This window comes from Notechis scutatus, chromosome 13 (assembly GCF_049901735.1).
Source record: "Notechis scutatus isolate UNSWTSFEM ecotype Mainland chromosome 13, rNotScu1.2, whole genome shotgun sequence".
NCBI lineage: Eukaryota > Metazoa > Chordata > Lepidosauria > Squamata > Elapidae > Notechis > Notechis scutatus.
This window is the reverse complement of record NC_142021.1, coordinates 1860436-1879561: the sequence shown is the minus strand read 5'-3', so window position 1 is coordinate 1879561 and position 19126 is coordinate 1860436. Positions and strand designations below refer to the sequence as shown.

At 42.9% G+C, this 19126-nt stretch overlaps 1 protein-coding gene across 2 annotated transcripts in view; it reads right to left on the bottom strand.

The window, feature by feature from the left end:
- ATP2A2 (ATPase sarcoplasmic/endoplasmic reticulum Ca2+ transporting 2) overlaps positions 1-19126 on the bottom strand; it is a 41083-nt gene that overhangs the window by 20339 nt on the left and 1618 nt on the right. For both annotated transcript variants that reach the window (XM_087942559.1, XM_087942558.1), the window contains exons 2-7: positions 18514-18531; positions 18325-18407; positions 10321-10425; positions 7902-8040; positions 1026-1106; positions 484-569 (exon numbers count right to left, since the gene is read on the bottom strand). In XM_087942559.1, the coding sequence (XP_087798685.1) occupies positions 484-569; positions 1026-1106; positions 7902-8040; positions 10321-10425; positions 18325-18407; positions 18514-18531 (512 nt within the window). The remainder of the gene's footprint in view (positions 1-483; positions 570-1025; positions 1107-7901; positions 8041-10320; positions 10426-18324; positions 18408-18513; positions 18532-19126) is intronic.

Below are 19126 nucleotides of genomic sequence, written 5' to 3'. Positions count from 1 at the left end.
TTGCAAGAGATTTCCATTTTTTTCATTTTATGGCTGATAAATTACAAAGGTTAGCTGAAAACAACTTATATGCACCTTAAAATAGAATAGAATAATAGAATTAGAAGGGACTTTGGAGGTCTTCTAACCCAACCCCCTGCTTACGCAGGAAACCCTATAGCATTTCAGACATTAAAATATATAGAGTTTTTAAGGCTCAGTTCAAGGTGACCATTAAATCGGTGTTTTTTTCAAACTTGGCAACTTTAAGACGTGTGGATTTCAACTCCCAGAATTCCCCAGGCAGCATTTCCCAGGGGAATTCTGGGAGTTGACGTCTACACATCTTAAATATGCCAAGTTTGAAAAAACACTGATTTAAACGATCACGATAGATGCAACGTTGTCAAGGCGTTCTAAACAGAGTGAGAAGCTAATTTTGCTTTTAAATGAAGCACGCATCAAATGACCTACAAAAGACACACAGGCCAGGATTTTACTCACCGAAAAAAGCATATTTTTCTTGTCTTGGTTTACTGCGCGAGGATCAGGCACAGGGTCCGTGTGTTTAATTACCGAGACAGATTCACCTGGAAAAAAAGGTCAAATGCCTTAGTGCGGAAGTGTGAATTCTCTCTGCCCTTTGGACATACTTCCTGGAGTGTTTAGCAAAACAACCGCCATTTCTTTCATCCACTCCCCCTCCCCCACCATTCTAATATAATTTATGGGTTGTACTGGTTTTTTTTTTTTACAAGCCATTTTGGAATAATGGAAATAAGCCAGATACAACTACAACACTCCAGGAGAAAAGCTGACACAACAGGCTGGGTCCAACTTTTAAATAAGCCAAACAGGAGGGACTCTTTCATTCAGAATTAACTTTCCATGAGGGGTGGGAGAGAGAGAAAGGAAGGAAGATGGACCCAGGACAAAATAAGACATGTCATCTTCATCATGACCACCACAATTGGACTTTGCCATCAAGGACAGATGTTTGCAACAGATCCCCAAGCAGCACCACTTTTCTCTTGAGAACCCCCTACCTGTGAGAATCGACTGGTCTACTCGTAGAGTTGTTGATTTTATAGAAGTAATTCTGATGTCAGCAGGAACTTTGTCCCCAACTGTGGGTTGGAAAAAAAAAAAGCATGTGAGCTTAAGTGAGCTGCAGGAAATTCAAATATTTTTCCAGATGTGTAATGCGTATCAGAGTAAGCACAATAATATTGGGTGTTTATTCAAAAAGCAACTCTCTCTTGCTGGATTGTTTTTATTTCAGAGTATTATTCCATGCCTTTCTTTGCTTTTATACCTGCGTGGTGTTAAGTCTCACAATGTGGAAGTTTCTCTTCTAATAAGTTGGTAGGTTATGTCTCATACTTCCCACCTTTAAATTCAGGGAGAAATCTCCTTCTGTAAACCCAGCTGACTGTCATATTGTCACTCCAATACAAGTAGGAAGGTGCTAATGATTCCCGCTGGCATTTGGTTGAGCCAATGGGAACGGCTTCCCAATCAGGATCAATCCTGGCTCCGTTCTGGCATGGATATTCTTGGTAACATGCAGCCAAGCGGAAGGTGTGCTTAAAACAGTGCTGCATTCTGTCAGATTCGGGGGGACAGGGACAGGGGGAGACTAAAAAAAATAACACAGAAGCACCCGAGTTTTGATATAGTTCTTTGTTCTTAAGACTGGCAGTGACCAGTATCCGACAGCCACCATGATTATCCTTTAGGATAGGGTGTCCAACCTGGGCAACTGGAAGATGTGGCTGCCTGGTGAATTCTGGGAGTTGGAAGCCCACTGGTCTTAAACAGGCCAGGCCTTAAAGGGGTGTCTAACAGGCCTTGAAAGTTGGGACACCTCTGACTTAGGAGCTCCTAAGACCCACGCAAAATCTGTATGGGACACTCATGCAAAATTCACTTCCCGGAGCTCCAGGCGGTACTGCCTCGTAAATGACTGATCCTGTCACGGAGAACAGCCTCCCCCCACCAGGTCCCACTAGGTTTCCTGCAGGGAATTCTCAGCTGCTTCATTCCTACAGGAACTGCTTATGCAACTGGCAGCAATCAAGAGACACAGAGGGAAAACCACAGTGTGTAGTCATGGTAAGTTGGCACGGTTACTGTGAAAATGGGATCCTTTATTCATCGGCTAAGGTGACGCTACTTTGGGGAGTAGCCTGGCCTTTGAGAAGGGCAATTACAGGCTGTCCTCGGCTTACGACCACAATGGAGCCCCAAATTTATGTTGCTGAGTGAAACATTTGCCAAGTGAAAGATTTGCCTCATTCTGCGGCCTTCTTCATTTGCGTCACTGTGCAACTATCATAAAAACGAGTCAGTGGCCAAGCGTTTGAATTTAGACCGTGTGACTACGGGGATGCTACAGCGGTCATAAGTGTGAAAAACTAAGTCACTTTTTTCAGGGCCGTTGTAACTGCAGACGGTCAGTAAACGAACTGTTGTAAGTCGAGGACCACCTGTGTCGTACGATCTTTCAACTTAAATTGTATATTTGTAATTTTTGTAGATATTCTTTGATGGCCAGTTCTACAGAGGAAGGACTGAGTCCGTCATCTGCACCTCCAGAACTGTCTGGTTTGGTTCTGCAACTCAACAGGACAGACACAGACTCCAGAGAGGAATTAGGACTGAAGAAAATAGCAATTGCTACCAACCTGCCTTCCATGGAGGACCTGTACACTGCATGTGTCAAAAAGAGGGCTGTGAAAATATCTCCACACCCCTCACATCCTGGACATAAACTGTTTCAACTTCTTCCCTCAAAACGATGCTGATAGAGCACTGCACACCATAACAAGAAGGACGGATTTTCCCCGAACTCCATCCCTCTGCTAAACACATAATTCCCTCAACACTGTCCAACTATTTACAAAGTCTGCACTACTATTACTGTTAATCTTCTCATCACTCCTAATCAACGGTTCCCCTCCCACTTGGGACTGTATCCTTACGGTTTATATTGACTGTTTCCTAGTATGATTTGATGGCTTATTTGTACCCTATGACTATCATTAAGTGTTGTACCTGATGATTCTTCTCAACGAATGCATCTTTTCTTTTTGTGCACGGAGAGCATTTGCACCAAAGACAAATTCCCTGTGTGTCCAATCACACTTGGCCAATAAAGAGTTCTATTCTATTCTTAAAAATCTCCCCTAGAGGGCTTTTATTGACTTGGTCTATTTATACTGCTTGGTCACCATTTCCCTTTTCTACTGCATTATAGTGAAGGAGGAGGAAAAAGAAACAAAGTGGGCCGGGGGAGGAGGAGGGGGGGGCGTTCTAAGCTCCCTCTGCCCTTCAGCACCAGAAGAGAAAATAGTACAAGACAAACAATGGCCAAAGCCAAAAATGGGCAAACTATTCGGACGCACTCCCTGCCCCCACAACCCCCAACCCCGCCACGGATGGGTGTCGTGAGGAAGAAGCTTCGAGTCCAGCAGCTGCTTTTCACAATCCCACCCAAGAGCAAGTGGAGAAGACTTGGCAGCGGGCGGGAGAAAAAGACTGCCGGTCCCATTAGGAAGGAGGGCAAGGCTGCCCAAAGAGGCCTGTGACAGCTGGGACCTCTCAGGTGCCACCCCTCCAAAGCCTGGCACCCCTGCAGACAGGTGAGGCCCGCTGCTCCCAGCTATGGCTGGGGGGATTCTGGGAGCTGAAGTCTCACAGCTCTTAAAGAGGGGCCAAGGTTGGCTTAGCCCACCGGGCCCTTTGGCCCTTGCCAAAAGCAAACTTGTGCAGGCCACGACTTCGGGCAACGCATTAAGGACGCCCCAAATGGGTGCCCCCTCCTACAACAAAATTCAGTAGCTCGTTCTCGACACACGACAGTTCGGTCACGGTGACCGTTCCAAGAGTTGCACGGGGAACCTGGCCATCTGATCAAATTTCAAGACGTTTGGCAGCTGACTCACAGTTATGACGGTGGCACAGTGATCCCCTTTTGCGACCGTCCGACAAGCAACGTCAATGGGGAAGCCGGATGCAATTAGCAACATGGGACTAATTTAGAGCACGGTGCAGTGATTCACTTAACAACGGTGGCAAGAAAGGCCGTAAAATGGAACAAAGCTCACTTAAGACATGTCTCGCTTAGCAACACAAAGGTTGGTCTCAATTGTGGTCATAAAGTCGAGACTACCTGTAACTCTCTGCTAACCAATTTCTTTTTCCTTCCTTGGACGCAATCGTCAAACCCAGTTCTATGTTAATTTAGGAACAATGCCGGGAAAAACCCACATTATCCAGGCCCATAAATGCATTTCCTCTCCCCGTAAACGCATTAATGGTTTCCACAGCAGAGAATTTGGCCGGTGCCATCAGATCCCTGCCAGGCTTAAAACGTTGCGGTCGTCACACCAGAGATGCTCCTAATCGAATTCACACTGCACGATATTAGCGAAGGGGCTTGCGGCCGCCTTGGTGGAACAGCCAACTTGGGGAGGAGGGGGGTCCCAAGCTCCCTCCCCCAATAAACCTGGTTACTCCTCATCTGTTTAATGATAATTGTCACTGTCCCAATGTTAAGAACCGAAACTGATTAGCTGAAAATAACGCAGAGGCTTTAATTATAGCAATAATTATGCACAGAGGGTTTAACAGACACAAGAAAAATATATATACATATGCATATATACATATACACACATACATACACACACACACGCACACAGTTGTGCTCATAAGTTACATACCCTGGCAGAATTTATGATTTCTTGGCCATTTTTCAGAGAATATTAAAAAACTTTTCTTTCACTCATGGTTAGTGGTTGGCTGAAGCCATTTATTATCAATCAACTGTGTTTACTCTTTTTAAATCATAATGACAATAGAAACTACCCAAATGACATACATACATACATATATATGTATGTATGATCTAGGTGTGTTGATCTTTTCCGTGTAAGATTAAGAGTATCTTACTCTTAATCTTACACGGGAAAAGACCCGAACACACCTAGACCTACATACCTGTACCCGTGAAAATCTACATCTCAGAGGCAGAATTGGAGGGCAAAATTACGTTTTCCTTACAGAAGGAAAACCTTTCTGAACAGCTTCGGGCTAAGCAACAGGGATCAGAGCAAAAAAAGAGAAAAAAAGCGACGGTTAAATCTCATAGCCAAGTTCTCAATTCAAAGAAGTTTCTGTGCTCCATTTCAGTGTATCTGCCAAATCAGAATGGAATATCGGCAGCAAACTTATCTTGATGTTCAAGCATTCTCTGTCCAGAGGTACCTTTTGTTCCAATCATAAATTCCTCTTGGGTTCTATTAAAGTTGTAAGGTCGCAACCCTTCTGCGAATTCAAAGCACAAGAGTAGCAGGCCTCACATTCTGCAGGCTTTATACTTCAATCACTCATGGGAGGGGAAGCGGGGAAATGGACCCACGCGAGGTCAAAGGCAACAATTCTTTTATAAATAATTCTGAAAATAAATGTGCTGTCCTGGTTTGAACTCCGGGCCATTTTTGACAAGTTTTTAGCAGGTTACAGCATAAAGCCTACTATTTATTTTGCTTTGAACTGCTTCACTTAGGAACTGCTGTCCGCATCAAAGAAGGATGAAAGCTCTGGGTAAATGTATTTACATATTTCTTACCCACAAAACGCTATTTGACATTGTGACTTGAGAGAGATTAGAAGGGAGCCAAGTCACGCTGAGAGCCAGCGCACCCTGTAGAGCCCAGCTTTTCCTATTAAATTAATGTGTGTGTGTGTATGTGTGTGTGTATACATACACACATACATACATACATACATGTTTCAGTGCCTGGCAGGGATTTATGCTGACAACTAAACAGGAACATTAAACACAAATATGAGCTCCCAAAATTCCCACCAACATTACAAGCAGTTGTACAAAACTGATGCCTGTTTTCAACGGAGGGTCCAGAATTAAGGCTACTGTTGATTTACAATCCATAGAGATTTACTCTACTACTTGGTTCCACTGAAGTGAAATACATACAGCCGCTAAATTTAAAGCAATCCCCATGGTCAAAGTCTTCTGCAACTGATCCAACGTGAAAGTTGGCTCAATGCACGCACTGTTAGGTCCTCTTAGGTGTAACCATGATTTGCTAAAGGAGCTGTCACGAGCCCTACCAAGCCTTCAGGCCTTTGCTTGTGGCGAAACCAAAGCAAAGCAACCACACTGAAGCTCCGAATATCAGGTCAGTCTCTTAAAAAGAGTTTCCAGAAGGAGCACCTAGGGAGGGCTCAAAAGTCATCTGGGCGTGTTGGGATGGCCCTTGGTTCCTAAACTCCATTACGAGGCCCTCCGAGAAACTTGGAAAGCTCTTTCCATCCCACAATGCATTTCCCCTTGGCAAGAGAACCGGGCAATTTCCTGCTCCCCTCCTAGAAGAGCCCTTGTCCACCATCTGTGTATCGCCTGGAATGGAGTTCTCGTCCAAGATTAACCGGCTAAGATCAACCTCCTTGCAGCCCATTATCGGAAAACCCTCCTTGAAGGATCCCTGGCCGTTTGGCCCCACTGACCTTAGGGGGAAGGGAGGTGATGGCCACCTGGTTGTTTTATGCTGGTCAATAGCGAGGAGCTTTTGTGCAGACACGCAAATGTCCCTGGCACGCTGCCTAAAATTCCGCCATCAGAGACGACCAAGGGCTCCGTTCCTTCCCTAGATGGTCCTCCGCTGGCAGGCGCCATGTCAAAGGCCATCCAAGGCACTTAGGCTTATGACAGAGGCATGTCCACCGTCTTTCACACCTCGGGGAGCCTTGACATCAGCTATGGAACACGGTGTCTGTTCCCTTGGAAGAGCTATGCTTTTCTGTCCGGCGGCTATGCGGATTGGCGGCTGGGTGTCCTGCAGAGGATCGGTCTGGTCACTGCAAGATGGACTAGACACCGAAGATTTACGTCCACTTTTCTTAGCGAGGCAGGTAGGCCTCACACCTTCCCCTGCCTTGGGAAAGAAAACCCATCGTGTAATCTAAAGCCTGCTTTTTTTTCTAGAAGTAGTCACGGCTTTCCATCAGCTCCTTTTTCAGATGGTTTTTTTTGGGGTGACACAACCGCTGCTCTCCACTGGCTGTGCTACACACAAGACGTGCCAGGTGACCAGGGCTTTGGCAGTCGGCCACATCCAAGGCAGCCACTTGGATGGGCTGGGAGATTGGGGAGGAGAGTGGATTATCAGGCCTCCAGGGGCAGCACAGAGGGGCCCAGTGGTCTCTTCCCTACGCTGGTCTGAAGCCCTACAGAGAAGAGCTGAAGGCCACTGTGAAACCTTCCGTGGCTAACAATTCTGGCCACAAGGCTTGGCGAAATGGAAGAAGCCTGTTTGGGGGGTATACTCTGTACAGAGGAAAAGAGCGCCATGGTCAGAAACCGCCCGCTGATACTACAAGCCATCGGGAGGAACTACAAATGAAGAGCCAGTCTCTCTTAAGGGCATCAGCTTAGCAATATGATTATGCAACTCAGGAGTTTCCAAACTCGGTAACTTAAGATTTGTGGACTTCAATTCCCAGAATTCCTCAGCCAGCCGTGCCAAGTTTGGAGAGCCCTGATGTAACTCATCAGTACAATACTTCAGTTCGGAGTTGAACTGAACCAAAGAAGCTTCTTGGGTGAGAAGTGGAACGTTTTCAGGAAGAAAAAAACAAGCAAGAACGTCCACTTGCCTTTTTGGAAAAAGCACCCTGGATTGATTGAGAATCTCCACAGACATTTAAACTTAGAAGGGAACCCTATGTAGACAAAACCCAGCTTTTGTTTTCTTCTGCTTACTTTCCAAGCTTTAAATGCACGTCAAGAACTAATTCAGGCTTGACAGTAGCTCAAAATATGGAAGCAACACACAAACCCACCAAAAAAGCATTTGAAAATCCATTATTATGTAGTAAATAAAAGTTCTCACCAGCTACTTCCACGATATCACCAGGGACGATGTCTCTTGCTTTTATCCTTTGTACGCTTTTTCTGTCTTGTCGATAAACTTTCCCCATTTCAGGTTCATATTCCTTAAGAGCTTCAATGGCGTTTTCAGCATTTCGCTCCTAAAAACATCAGGATCAACAGCAGGGGTTCAGTAATTCTACATATATATTGTTTTAAAAAAAACTACCGCGCTGAGCAGCTGGCCTCCAAGTTTGCCGTTTAATAAATAATCTAGGATCATCCGCTGGCATCGTATTGCTGCTGCTGCAGCTAAGCCGAGGGAGCAGCCTGCAAAATTTCACTGTCAAATGCACAGGCTAAATGCTGCAGTTTTTCTGGTGTGCATAAAGCCAAAAAGGAGATAATCCAAAAGCTGAGGTCCCTTTTAACTGCGGATTCTTATCTCTCTTAAAATAACTCAGATTCAAAGTGTACTTCTTGACTAAATGGGTAACTGATAAATTTGACAACTCAAAGAGTTACAACTCGGTAATTAAGTTCCTTTATACTTTCTCTCCTTGCAGCATTCTCCAGCAGTGTGTGTTCATTGTTCTGATTGAGAGGCCAAAATTGCAGGGGGAGGGAGGGAACACACACAACTGTTCCCACAACATCAACACATTTCACACTCGTGACTTGCTAACAAAGTGCTTTCTATCAACACAATACGGTGATAGAGTTGGGATTTTGAGACCAGGACCTTGTAATGCCACATGAGCATTTCCTCAATTCTTTTTGTAAGAAGGAGCCCTAAGGGCTTTTGAGACAACACAACTGCCCCTTACTGCTAAAACCTTTTTAAATTATTAGTTTGTTGTGAAAAGGCCAGCAGACAAATGAGAAACATCTGCCTGTGGTTTCTGCTGTTACACTTGGAGATGTGGAACCCAAATTAAGTGGAAAATATATCCATCTAAAAGGAACGTATGTTTGTGGGTATTTCGCTTGTCACAGACAGGAGATAAAGACTAGGGAGGATAATCACGAGAAGGTGGTTTCAATCTCTTGCTTTTCAAGTGAAGAAATACAATTTTTAAGTCCATTTTCAGAAGCAAGAAACATTAAACTGTCACCAACGTTAGCAGACAGATGATTAGTGAATATTACAGCTTTTTATAGCATTGTTCTATCATAACAGCTACATTTTCATCTGAGTGCCGGAAGAATTCTTCACTCAGCTCCAAGAATTTTTCTTGCTTTTAAAAGGTGGAGTTCGTATCAGTACTGGGTGGTGGTGGTGGTGTGGAGGGCAATAATTTGTCTTTTTTAATAGACATAAATCTAACAGGAAAAGATTCTCAGCTATTCCAATGCATCAACTGTAAATTAAATCGCTCTAAATTCTAAATCGTTAATTTAATGGGCAGAGGCTTCGGGGTTTATTATTTTTCATCATTTAAAAACTTCCTCTCTCTTGAACTCCCATACCACCTTAGTTGACATCCTCCAGTTCCTATGGCAACAATACCCTACTACGAAAGATGAATTATGGGCAAATTATGACTTTCTCATATGACCAAGATGAAAAAAGGAGGTGGGGAATAGGGTATATTCATGCCAGAAATGTCACTCGCATCTAGGAAGCAAGCTATTAATATTCAGTACTGTATAACTTAGTGGCAGGACTCAGCCACAAGTATTGAACTGTTATGTCCCACAAAACAAGAGCCCAAACCACTGTTGGCAGCAAGCCGCATCCACCTACCCTTTTGCAAAGGAAAGCAGAGGTCAACTCAGGCTGCAGGCTGGGGAATTCTGGGAATTAAAGTTCACATGTCTTACACTTGCCAAGGTTGAGAAATACTGCTCTAATACGCTATTCTCGTAACTTGTTCTGATATTCTCTCATGGAAAATTTGGGTAGGAATAGAAGGCAAACGTGGTATGTGCCCTGATACAAGGATATATTTTGGTGAGTGCAGTGTCTTGAGTAAATTGCACGGGGTGTGTCATTTACTGGATATACAGAACATTTCCCAAATGAATTAAAATGCTTGGTGGCTCTGAGTTTTCAGAGATTTAGCCTGAAATCTAACCCACACAACCTTAATTTCTGTCAATGGCATTCTAGGGTCCCTTTTCTCTGACAAAGGGTGGAACTCATCCCTGCTTTTACTAAGGAAAGATACAATTGATGGTTAAGGCATTAAAAAGTCCAAAGTCTCTTTGCTGGACTGAATTAGATACACGGTTATTTGGATCCTGTCTTATCTTTACAACATCCAGCAACTCTCTAAGAATGACAAAGGTTTAACCTAATTTCGGAGCTCATCTCCGCTTTCAACTTTTTCTTAATAAATATTATGGTGACTCTAAGCGACTTAAAGCAACCTGCCAAAATAGCACATGTGTTACAATGACTTTTCCATTTTTTCGAGCACAATTTTTTCTTTGCTTACCTGCCACACTCCCACAATTGCATTAGCAACTAAGATGAGTAAGATTACAAAAGGTTCTACAAAGGCTGTGATTGTTTCTTCTCCTTCTTCAAACCAAGCCAACACCTGCAAGAGAGATTAGATAACTCGGTGAAGTTACAGGCATGATTCGGTGGCATGTTCTGCGCGACAACTTGAATTTTAGCCCTACGTTTATTCTGTGGGTGGTTTCCCAGATCGATTGCGTAATTCTAAAATGTCCGCTGACTCACTTGAGCGCACCTGAAAAGCAAATTTGATTACCAGGAAGTAATTGCCTCACCTGCGCTTTTCAAGTAGCTCTCTGCTTTTAAATTTATTTGTGGATCAGATTAGGCCTGTCTGTTACTTTTTGTTTTCAAAACAAATGGCGCTGTAAATAAATCCGATCTGGGTTAGAATAACCCGACAGGAACGCCACCACGGCATTCCTTGTTCCTAAATCACCCCTTCCTAAAGAAAAGCCTACGTGGCAATCGAAGGAGCTCCCCTTCAAAACCAGGAGACATAATCCGTGTGGGTTACTTAAAGATAAAAGCATTTAACAGAGAGCAAATTCTCCACTAGTGTTTTAATGCTTGGTCAGCTTGCCAAGAATTGAATGGCAGACAGATTTGATCTATCTGTCCACCGGGCTCTCAGTTAGCGTTATGGCCTGCTGCCCACCCCAGCACCATTTCCAGGAGCCGAGAATCTCCTTTCTATTTCAACTTCAGGCTGGCTGGCTTCCGAGATCTTGAGTTTTCCTGATGGCAAGAGATTCTGTTCCCTTTCAAGACTCATCAAGATCTTTTGGGGGAAGCGGACATGTGCTAAGCCACCAAGTCCTTTCTTTGGGATCATCTAAGAAACCAACATTTGATGGTGTCTTTTACAGTGTTATTCCAGCCACTTGGCTCAACCAAGCTCACTTGTAGTAACTAAATGGCTTGATCCAATATATGATCCCATCATTTTGTAGTGAACAGCAGCTTCCCCGGATCAAGAATGAACTACATCTAAAGCCAAAGAGAGTTAATAATTAAGGCTAAAGGGTCCCTGAAACCATTACTGTGGGAGTCTCCCATAGCAGGGCTCAAAGTTAGCTTGCATTCTTTCCTGGTTTACAACAAAAAGGGTGTTAATTTTAATTAAGAACCACACAGCACACTAAATAATGGTTTACTGAACCAGGATGTATTTTGTAGGAAGCAATTGGCTGAGGACACACAGCAGTCTAAGCCATAACCAAGCCAGCTTTACAGAGGATTTGCGTGTCTTGGAACTCACCCTAAAATATACCTCGGAAGACAATGCTCTGGAAGACGTCCTTTAACTCTGGGACACCTCTCTGAAGCTAACTCATTGTTCTGACAGCGTGACAATATTTCCACAAGCTCCAGTACAGCTTCGTAACATCATTGTTTCAAAAATCAAAAAGGAGTTTAAACATGTTCTTCTTAGAACAAAACACTGATCAAAGGAGTTTAGAAGTCCTATACCCTGGGTTTTTTTGTACTTGCTGAAAATTAAGCATTCTGGAATATTTTCCCCAACCGTCTGAGTTACTCAGCATTAGGAATTTAACTGTTAAGAAAAAGAATGTATATGCCATGTATTCTTCCTGTCCCCTCCCGAACTTTCTGGTTCCAAGGATCATGTTACTGAAAAAGGCACACAGGGTGACGGACCAAAATTGACTCGCAAAATGCCAATTTAGGCCTTATGAGTAACTGAAAGTGACTTGGTAGCTTGCATCAAAGGCTGCAATGATTCATGAAGGGCTAATATTATGTTGGATATATTGAGCAACAGGAAGTACAGAGCAACTGACTTGAAGAATGCTGAAATCAGTCTTTGGAAGTCATTCAGCACAAAGTCATTGTTCAGATCTCTTTTAAAGAAAGAAGGCCACAAAAGAAGCAATGGGGTGGGGGGAGATTCAGAGCAGCTTCTCTACCGCTTTCCCTAAAGGGGTGACTCAGTGGGTTTCCAGATGAAAGGAAATTGGGACAAGGAATAAAAAGCCTTTAGGCTGGATGAGCAAAAAAAAAAAGTGGTAAAACGGGAGAAAATATCTGGTTTTTCTGTTTGATAAAATGGTAGATGGTGCCCCGTTAAACACAAAGCTGTGTGAATTCATACAGCACAATGAATCCTAATTCTTGGGTGGGGGAGGTAGACTAGATGACCTACAAGGTCCCTTACAACTCTGCTATTCTTGATTTACAAAGCGCACCAAGTCCAAAGTAAACATCAGGTTGCAGTTCTGTAAAATGTGTGAATGGAAACACCAGTTTTTCTTCTTACTGGAGCTGAAGTGTAAAAGGCAATTTCGAAATTTGCAGAGGACACAGATATCTGCAGAGCCAAGCAAAAGGCAAGTCCTGAACCTTTTAGAAATCAGATGTCCTGTCTTGACCCAGAGTGAAATAACAGAAAGAGCGGATTTAATGTCCCAAATTTGACTCCCAAGTTCTGTAAAAACAAGTGCAGCAACTGTCATTTACCCCTCTGATGAAACTCCAACAATGAAGCTTTGATGCAGGTATTCAATACCTTTATATTAGTCCTTGAATCTACAACACTGAAACAACAGATTTTTCTCTTCTACTACACAATCCGTACTGGCCATCTATACCAGAGGTAAATCGTATGCATGTTTTTCTTTTGATTTTTAGTTCAGGAAAATCCTTTTTCTTCCCACTTGAAAGCGCACAGACCGGACTTAACTAACTCTGTCTCTTTGAGATGGGTAAGACCAGGCAATCCAGGAGCTGAAATGCAACACAAGGGACTGGCTATGTAAAAAGGTCAAAGCAATTTAGCAGCCCAAGTCTACAAAGCATATGGTGAAGGGGAGGGACATTGGTCGGTTTTTGAAATGACAAGCATACATCAGGATACCGTGTCATTAGGCATGCCAACAAATTTCAGCGTCAGGAAGCTCCAGGATCTATATGTACTGTAAATCCAAGCCACAAGTGAATTTTTAGGACACCAGCAACACCGATTTTCGGTTTTAACTGCAAATGTGACAAGCTGCCATACTGATCTGACACTGCACTGGACTTGGAGCTAGCATTTTCAAGGACAATTACCTCCTCTGAGGAATTTTCTTTGCCTGAATCTTCACACTGAGCTACATTTTGAGTGTTTCATGTGGCTTCAAGATACAAATTTACACCAATTGCACCTTCCCCTTCTCTTCAAAATACAGCTACAAGTAAAAGCAGAGGTCTTCCCAGGTAAACATGCAAAAAGTTAAAATCCTGGAAAACAGCTACTGAGCTCCATGAAGCCAACTTTAAGCACGATACCTAATTTTGAGTTACTTTGCAGTACTTGACTCTATAGGTAATGTAAAGCAACTAAATGCTGTTATGCAATTTACAGAGAGACATGATGTCTAATGGTATCTAACAGAAGGCATAGGGAACATCTGTTCTTCCTTCCTTTCATTAAAAGCGGAGTCATTAAAGTTAGTTTTTCTCTATTACATCCCGGCTTGTTTTGGTCCCTTTGATGAATTTGGAGGAGCTTATTAAATGTTAACATTGTCCTCTTTTCATATCCTCTGTAGGACCATCTGGCTCCCTTAGGAGCTTACTGACTTTGCCCATATTTCACTTAAAATTAAAGCAAGTGAATATTTCCTAGAATAAATAATCCTGACAAATTATTCCACATAAATCCTTCAGGGGGGATTGCCAGCCATCAGTCTAAGTTATTCCCATGTTCTTATGAGTCAACTCTCCCTAACAAGTGTTGGAGAAAGATAAAGCTGTTAATAGAAGGAAATGGTGGGAACTGTTTGCTATGATGCCAAACTATTAGATACAGAGACATCTTTGAAATAAAGAAAACCACCAAGGCTACGCACCATTTAAAGACTATGCAAATTCTAAGAGGTCTGCATTTTTTTTCCATTGCAGCCCTAAAAGTAAAAATCCATTATAACAGAGCTTGTCTAACAGCACAAGTATCCAAATTCTCACGTTTCCGAATAGCATTAGGCTAAAAAATGGATTTAATGGATTATTTTGTCACTTGTCTGAACTCACTCAGGGGCACAAGAAGTTCAAACCTTTCATTAAGATAGCGGAAAGTATGGTACATTTCTCATTTAGTTTTGCTGATGGGGAATATCAGCAACCATTCTTCGGGGGGGGGGGGGTGTTTGTGGGTTTTTTGGCTTAAAAGGCAGGGAATAAATTAAGGGAATGAAATAATCGTGCCTTTTGGAGGCAAGATTGATGGGAACATGCACACCAGTTGCTAGGGAACACAAGAAGGAATGATCTTTTTAAGCAAGGAGCGACTTTTACAGACTCAGACTAATATTTCCTCTTGGTTTTATCACTGAGGTTCATGTCTTTACAATCAAAGATTTAGCTGAAACGTGCAAAAAATAAGGGATCAGTTAATGTTGTGCAATTAATTGGGTTTCTGCTTTGCAAATGTTCCTTTCCTTCCCACCTCATTGCAATTTCCTTTGACGTAACATTGCTCAACCTTTGGCATTTTGAGATGCGTGGACTTGGCTGAGGAATTCTGGGAGTTGAAGTCCACGCATCTCAAAATGCCAAAGGTTGAGAAACAACTCTAAAGGATCCAACCTCTTTTCTTTCTTTGTTAAATTCACTCTAAGCAGAAAAAAGAAAATGAAGAGTAGTAGCCCTGAACTTAGCTTCTTGCTATATATATTATAAATGTGATTAGCTGCATGTTTTATCCTATTCAGATTAAAATCTTCCTCTGCACAGCTATCTGGGAACAAGTTTCACTTGAATTCTGTCATCCTGGTATTAACGTGATTGTTTGCTGGAGTCACAAGTAGGAGTTGCTACAAAGGGGATGATTGAATATCAGCCCAGAGAAGAGAGATAATGCCAAAGGTGGAACGTGGTGTCTGGATGCTTAGCGTGAAGTAACGCTTATTCGACTTTATTTCTGTTAGACGAGTAAGATGATCCCTCATATTCCAATAAGTGAACCTTATCTGTGTTGCATCTGTTATTCTTCGGCCTCCGAAGAACAATTGTAGGGACTGGCCTTATGGTTTCGACCGCCACACTTGAAGGACAGAAAGTCATTTTTGTTCAAATAATGACTCGTCCTTCCCTCTGCACCCACAAAATGAGGCCAGATCTGCAGAATCTAAAACAAGGGAAGGTCTTCCCAACCCTGGAAGTCATCTGAACATCTTCTACTGGCATATAGCACTAGCACTTAGACTTACATCCCGCTTCATAGTGTTTTACAGAACTCTCTAAGCAGTTTACAGAATACTGCTCCCAACAGTCCTCATTTTACCGACCTCGGAAGGATGGAAGGCTGAGTCCTATGGTCATATACAGACCACTACAATTCTCTAGTCCATAATAGCCTTAGAAAGGGATTGCTTTCTGAGCCCAAGTAGGCATGTGACTGTTGTGCTTTTTCTACATTAATGACACTCTGTTCTAACATCTCATTAGAAATCATCAAGAAGGCAGCAATTAGGGCACCACTCCCCCCCAATTCTTTCAGCATTAAATGGGATGCTTCAGATATCATTTCAGAGTTTTGACTCATTATGACTGAGGTTTCTTGTTGTCCCGTTTTGCCAGGAAAAAGTATTCCCAAATCAGGGAGCCTCCAATCATGGTTTAATTTAGCAAGATTCCTGCATAGGAATCTCTGGCCTATTGCTCTTCTAAGACACCATGAAACCAAGAGAGAGAGAAAACACCTTTGTTACAACAGCAGCAAGTGACAGGTTCCCATTAAGGCATCATGGTCAGTAAAACAGGAGGCACATCAAAGCAAAGACACTGGGCTGTGAGTACCAGCATGCCTGCTGAGAATCAAAGTTTGTTTCGTCATCAACACCAAGTCAACGCGTACAAGGAAAAGTGAGGAAGCAGAAGGGTATTAAGTTTTGGAAGCACTGTACAACTTACAGTGGATAAACATGGGACAACTGAATACAAGCAGGTCAAATTTAACCCAACATTGGTAATGATAACTATTAAAAGTAAAGGAATGCAAGGACTGCAAAGAATGGAAAGCTATTTACTGCTGTGGAACTAACACTCTCTCAATTAAACTCAGAAATAGCACAACAGGCCACAAAGAAATATTCACTACTATGTAGAAAATGTTTTGGAAATCGTTCTCCAGGCTACTTTATGTCATGGTAACAAGAGTGGTGTTCTGGGCTGGGAATTTCAAATCATCTTCAAGACTGATATTTTTTGCTGTATATACATTGCCCAATCTCATGGTTGTATGTACAATTTTAGTACAAGGATGAAACACTGAAGCTTTTGGTGCACCAACAATCTTCCTGCAAAATGTCTACCATAATAAACAAGCTATTTTAACTGATTAACTGCAGAACTATTATTCTACGTATATTTCTTTCCTTAATTGAGTCTCGTGGGACAAATCTAGGTCTCAACAGTTTATGTATCATTATTTTAAATGACAGAAAGTGAATGGGCACCCTAGCAATCTAGCACATCTAAGGCAACCATAATTGGATCTCATCAAGCACCAGCAGCTACTTGTCAATTGAACATTTATCCACCCCAAAGTCACCAAGAAAAAGCTGAAACACAATGACTAAATGACTTGTTGGTGCAGAGAAGAAAATCTATGCCAAACAAAAAACCAAAAACATACCCCTATTCTCCCAGCCAGGTGAGTCAATGGCATGAAATTGGAAACTCTCACTGGCTCAAAATCAGCAACTATACACTCTGATCCTTCTTTTACTTGTATGTTTTAAAATCATATTTCTGGTTCTGCTCTGTTAAGTCAAGGTTGCAGAGTTTAGTTTAATTTTTAAGGTCTCTTTAAAGACAGAGACGTAGAAAACTACCTTATGAATCAATAACCACTGAATCAGAACTGGACACTGGAGTTTCACAGATAACTTCTACAGGCCAATCTAGATATCTGAAGCTTCTCTTTTCATCAAAGTTTCCAGGTGCCCTCGAACTCTACTCCAGAGGATTATCCTGAGAACTTAAACACTGAGATAATCCATGCCTAAATCAGGGGTGTCCAATTTTAGCAACTTTAAGACCTGTGGACTGCAACTCCCAGAATTCCCCAGCCAGCAAAGCTGGCTGGGGAATTCTGGGAGTTGCAGTCCACAGGTCTTAAAGTTGCCAAGGTTGCACACTGCTGGTCTTAATGAAACCCCTGAACTACAGTCTAGGAAGTAAGATACTTTGCAAAGCTCTCTCTGTTGTATCCCACTTACAATGCATTTTCTTCCTCCCCCTTCTCCAAACGCCTGCTTGGCATAGGCGACTTGACCCTATCCTTTTACACATTATTTTAACATTCCGACTCGATTTCACAGCCCTCATCCTACCCCATTCTGTCCAGAGAGCAAAGAGTTTACTTTACCAGAGGCTTCCCAAAGGTCAGTGACCAAATTTGGTCAACAATGGTGCCATCATTGCTGTCATCATTCTTGTCACTGTCAAGAGCAACAACTGTCACCTTGCTATTATCAGCAAGAGAAGGCAACTGGCATATTTCCCCCCCATACAAATTCTATTTACAGTTTGCATTGCATCCCAAAAAAGACTTCCAGCAGCCTCCGTGAGTTTCATAACAATCAACCACCACTAAAAAAAAAAAAACCATCACCCACCCTATAGCAGTTCACCTTCTGGCTGGGGCCAAGGTTAAAAGGCAAGAACCTACTTCAAATACAGAGATAGTCATGTCTATTCACAATATTCAAGTACTCCTGGCTTAGGCTGCTGCGTGTTCTCATTCAATCATTCCCCTGACATTGTATTTGTCACAAGAAACTGCTCAAGATTCTGGGGTGCAAGCTACAGAACTCGGCTGCAAAGCGCTTATTTCAAGCCAAGGACAAGACAGACTAAGGATACCCAGTCTTCTCCCCAAAAATCATTTTCTAACTCTCACTAGCAGTCCAGCAACCCTACGTGTCCATGAAGAGAAAAGCCATCTGTTCAAAACAAGGGAGATACTTACAAAAGATATACATGCTGCCAGCAACAAAATTCTAACTAATAAATCTTCAAATTGCTCGATCACCAGCTCAAGTAAAGTTTTTCCTGCCAAGAAAAAGATTCAGACTTCAGTCATCAAGCAGAGAGGATGGGGGGGGAAAAGAATCAAGCATGGGTAGCAAGCAAGACAAGGCTTAAGCTGCCGGCTTACCTTCTTCAGCTGGTAGTTCTTCAAAACGCCAAAGAGTCGCAGGAACCACATCAAGTGGGGAGAGAAAAATAAAACACAACAATTGTTAGAAATAGGAAGCTAGATCAAAGAGCTTTTCGGCTTTGAAAGGCTCCTGGGCCAAGAGAAGAGATGTTCTAAGGGGATGAGCAACGCAATAGTTAATTAGGCTTCCTTCAACAGAGACACACAGAGAGGCGGGCGCAGGCTTCCCTGCATTTTACGTCAAGAACATTTCGGCATCCAGCTCCCTCGCTCTTGGAAGGGTTAGCAATCCAGCCAAGTCATCACTGCCTCTTCCCTGTGGTTCCTAATGCGGCTCCACGCTTTCCACCGTTCCCCATTTACTCCCCCAAAAGCGGAAGGAGAGGGGCAAGGGTTTCTTTCCCCCCCTCCCATGGCCATCAGGGTAGAGCTTGCCCCTTTCCATCTTGCAAGCCCCAGAGCCGGTGGCTTTTGACGAGCGGAGAAAGCCTGAGAGACAGAGCCAGGCAGGGAAGATAAGAAAACAAAGGTCAAATCGAGCCAAAAAGGAAGAAATTGGGGGAAAGGGAAGGGAGAGAGGAGAGGGGGAAGAGAGATCCCCCGCCGCCGC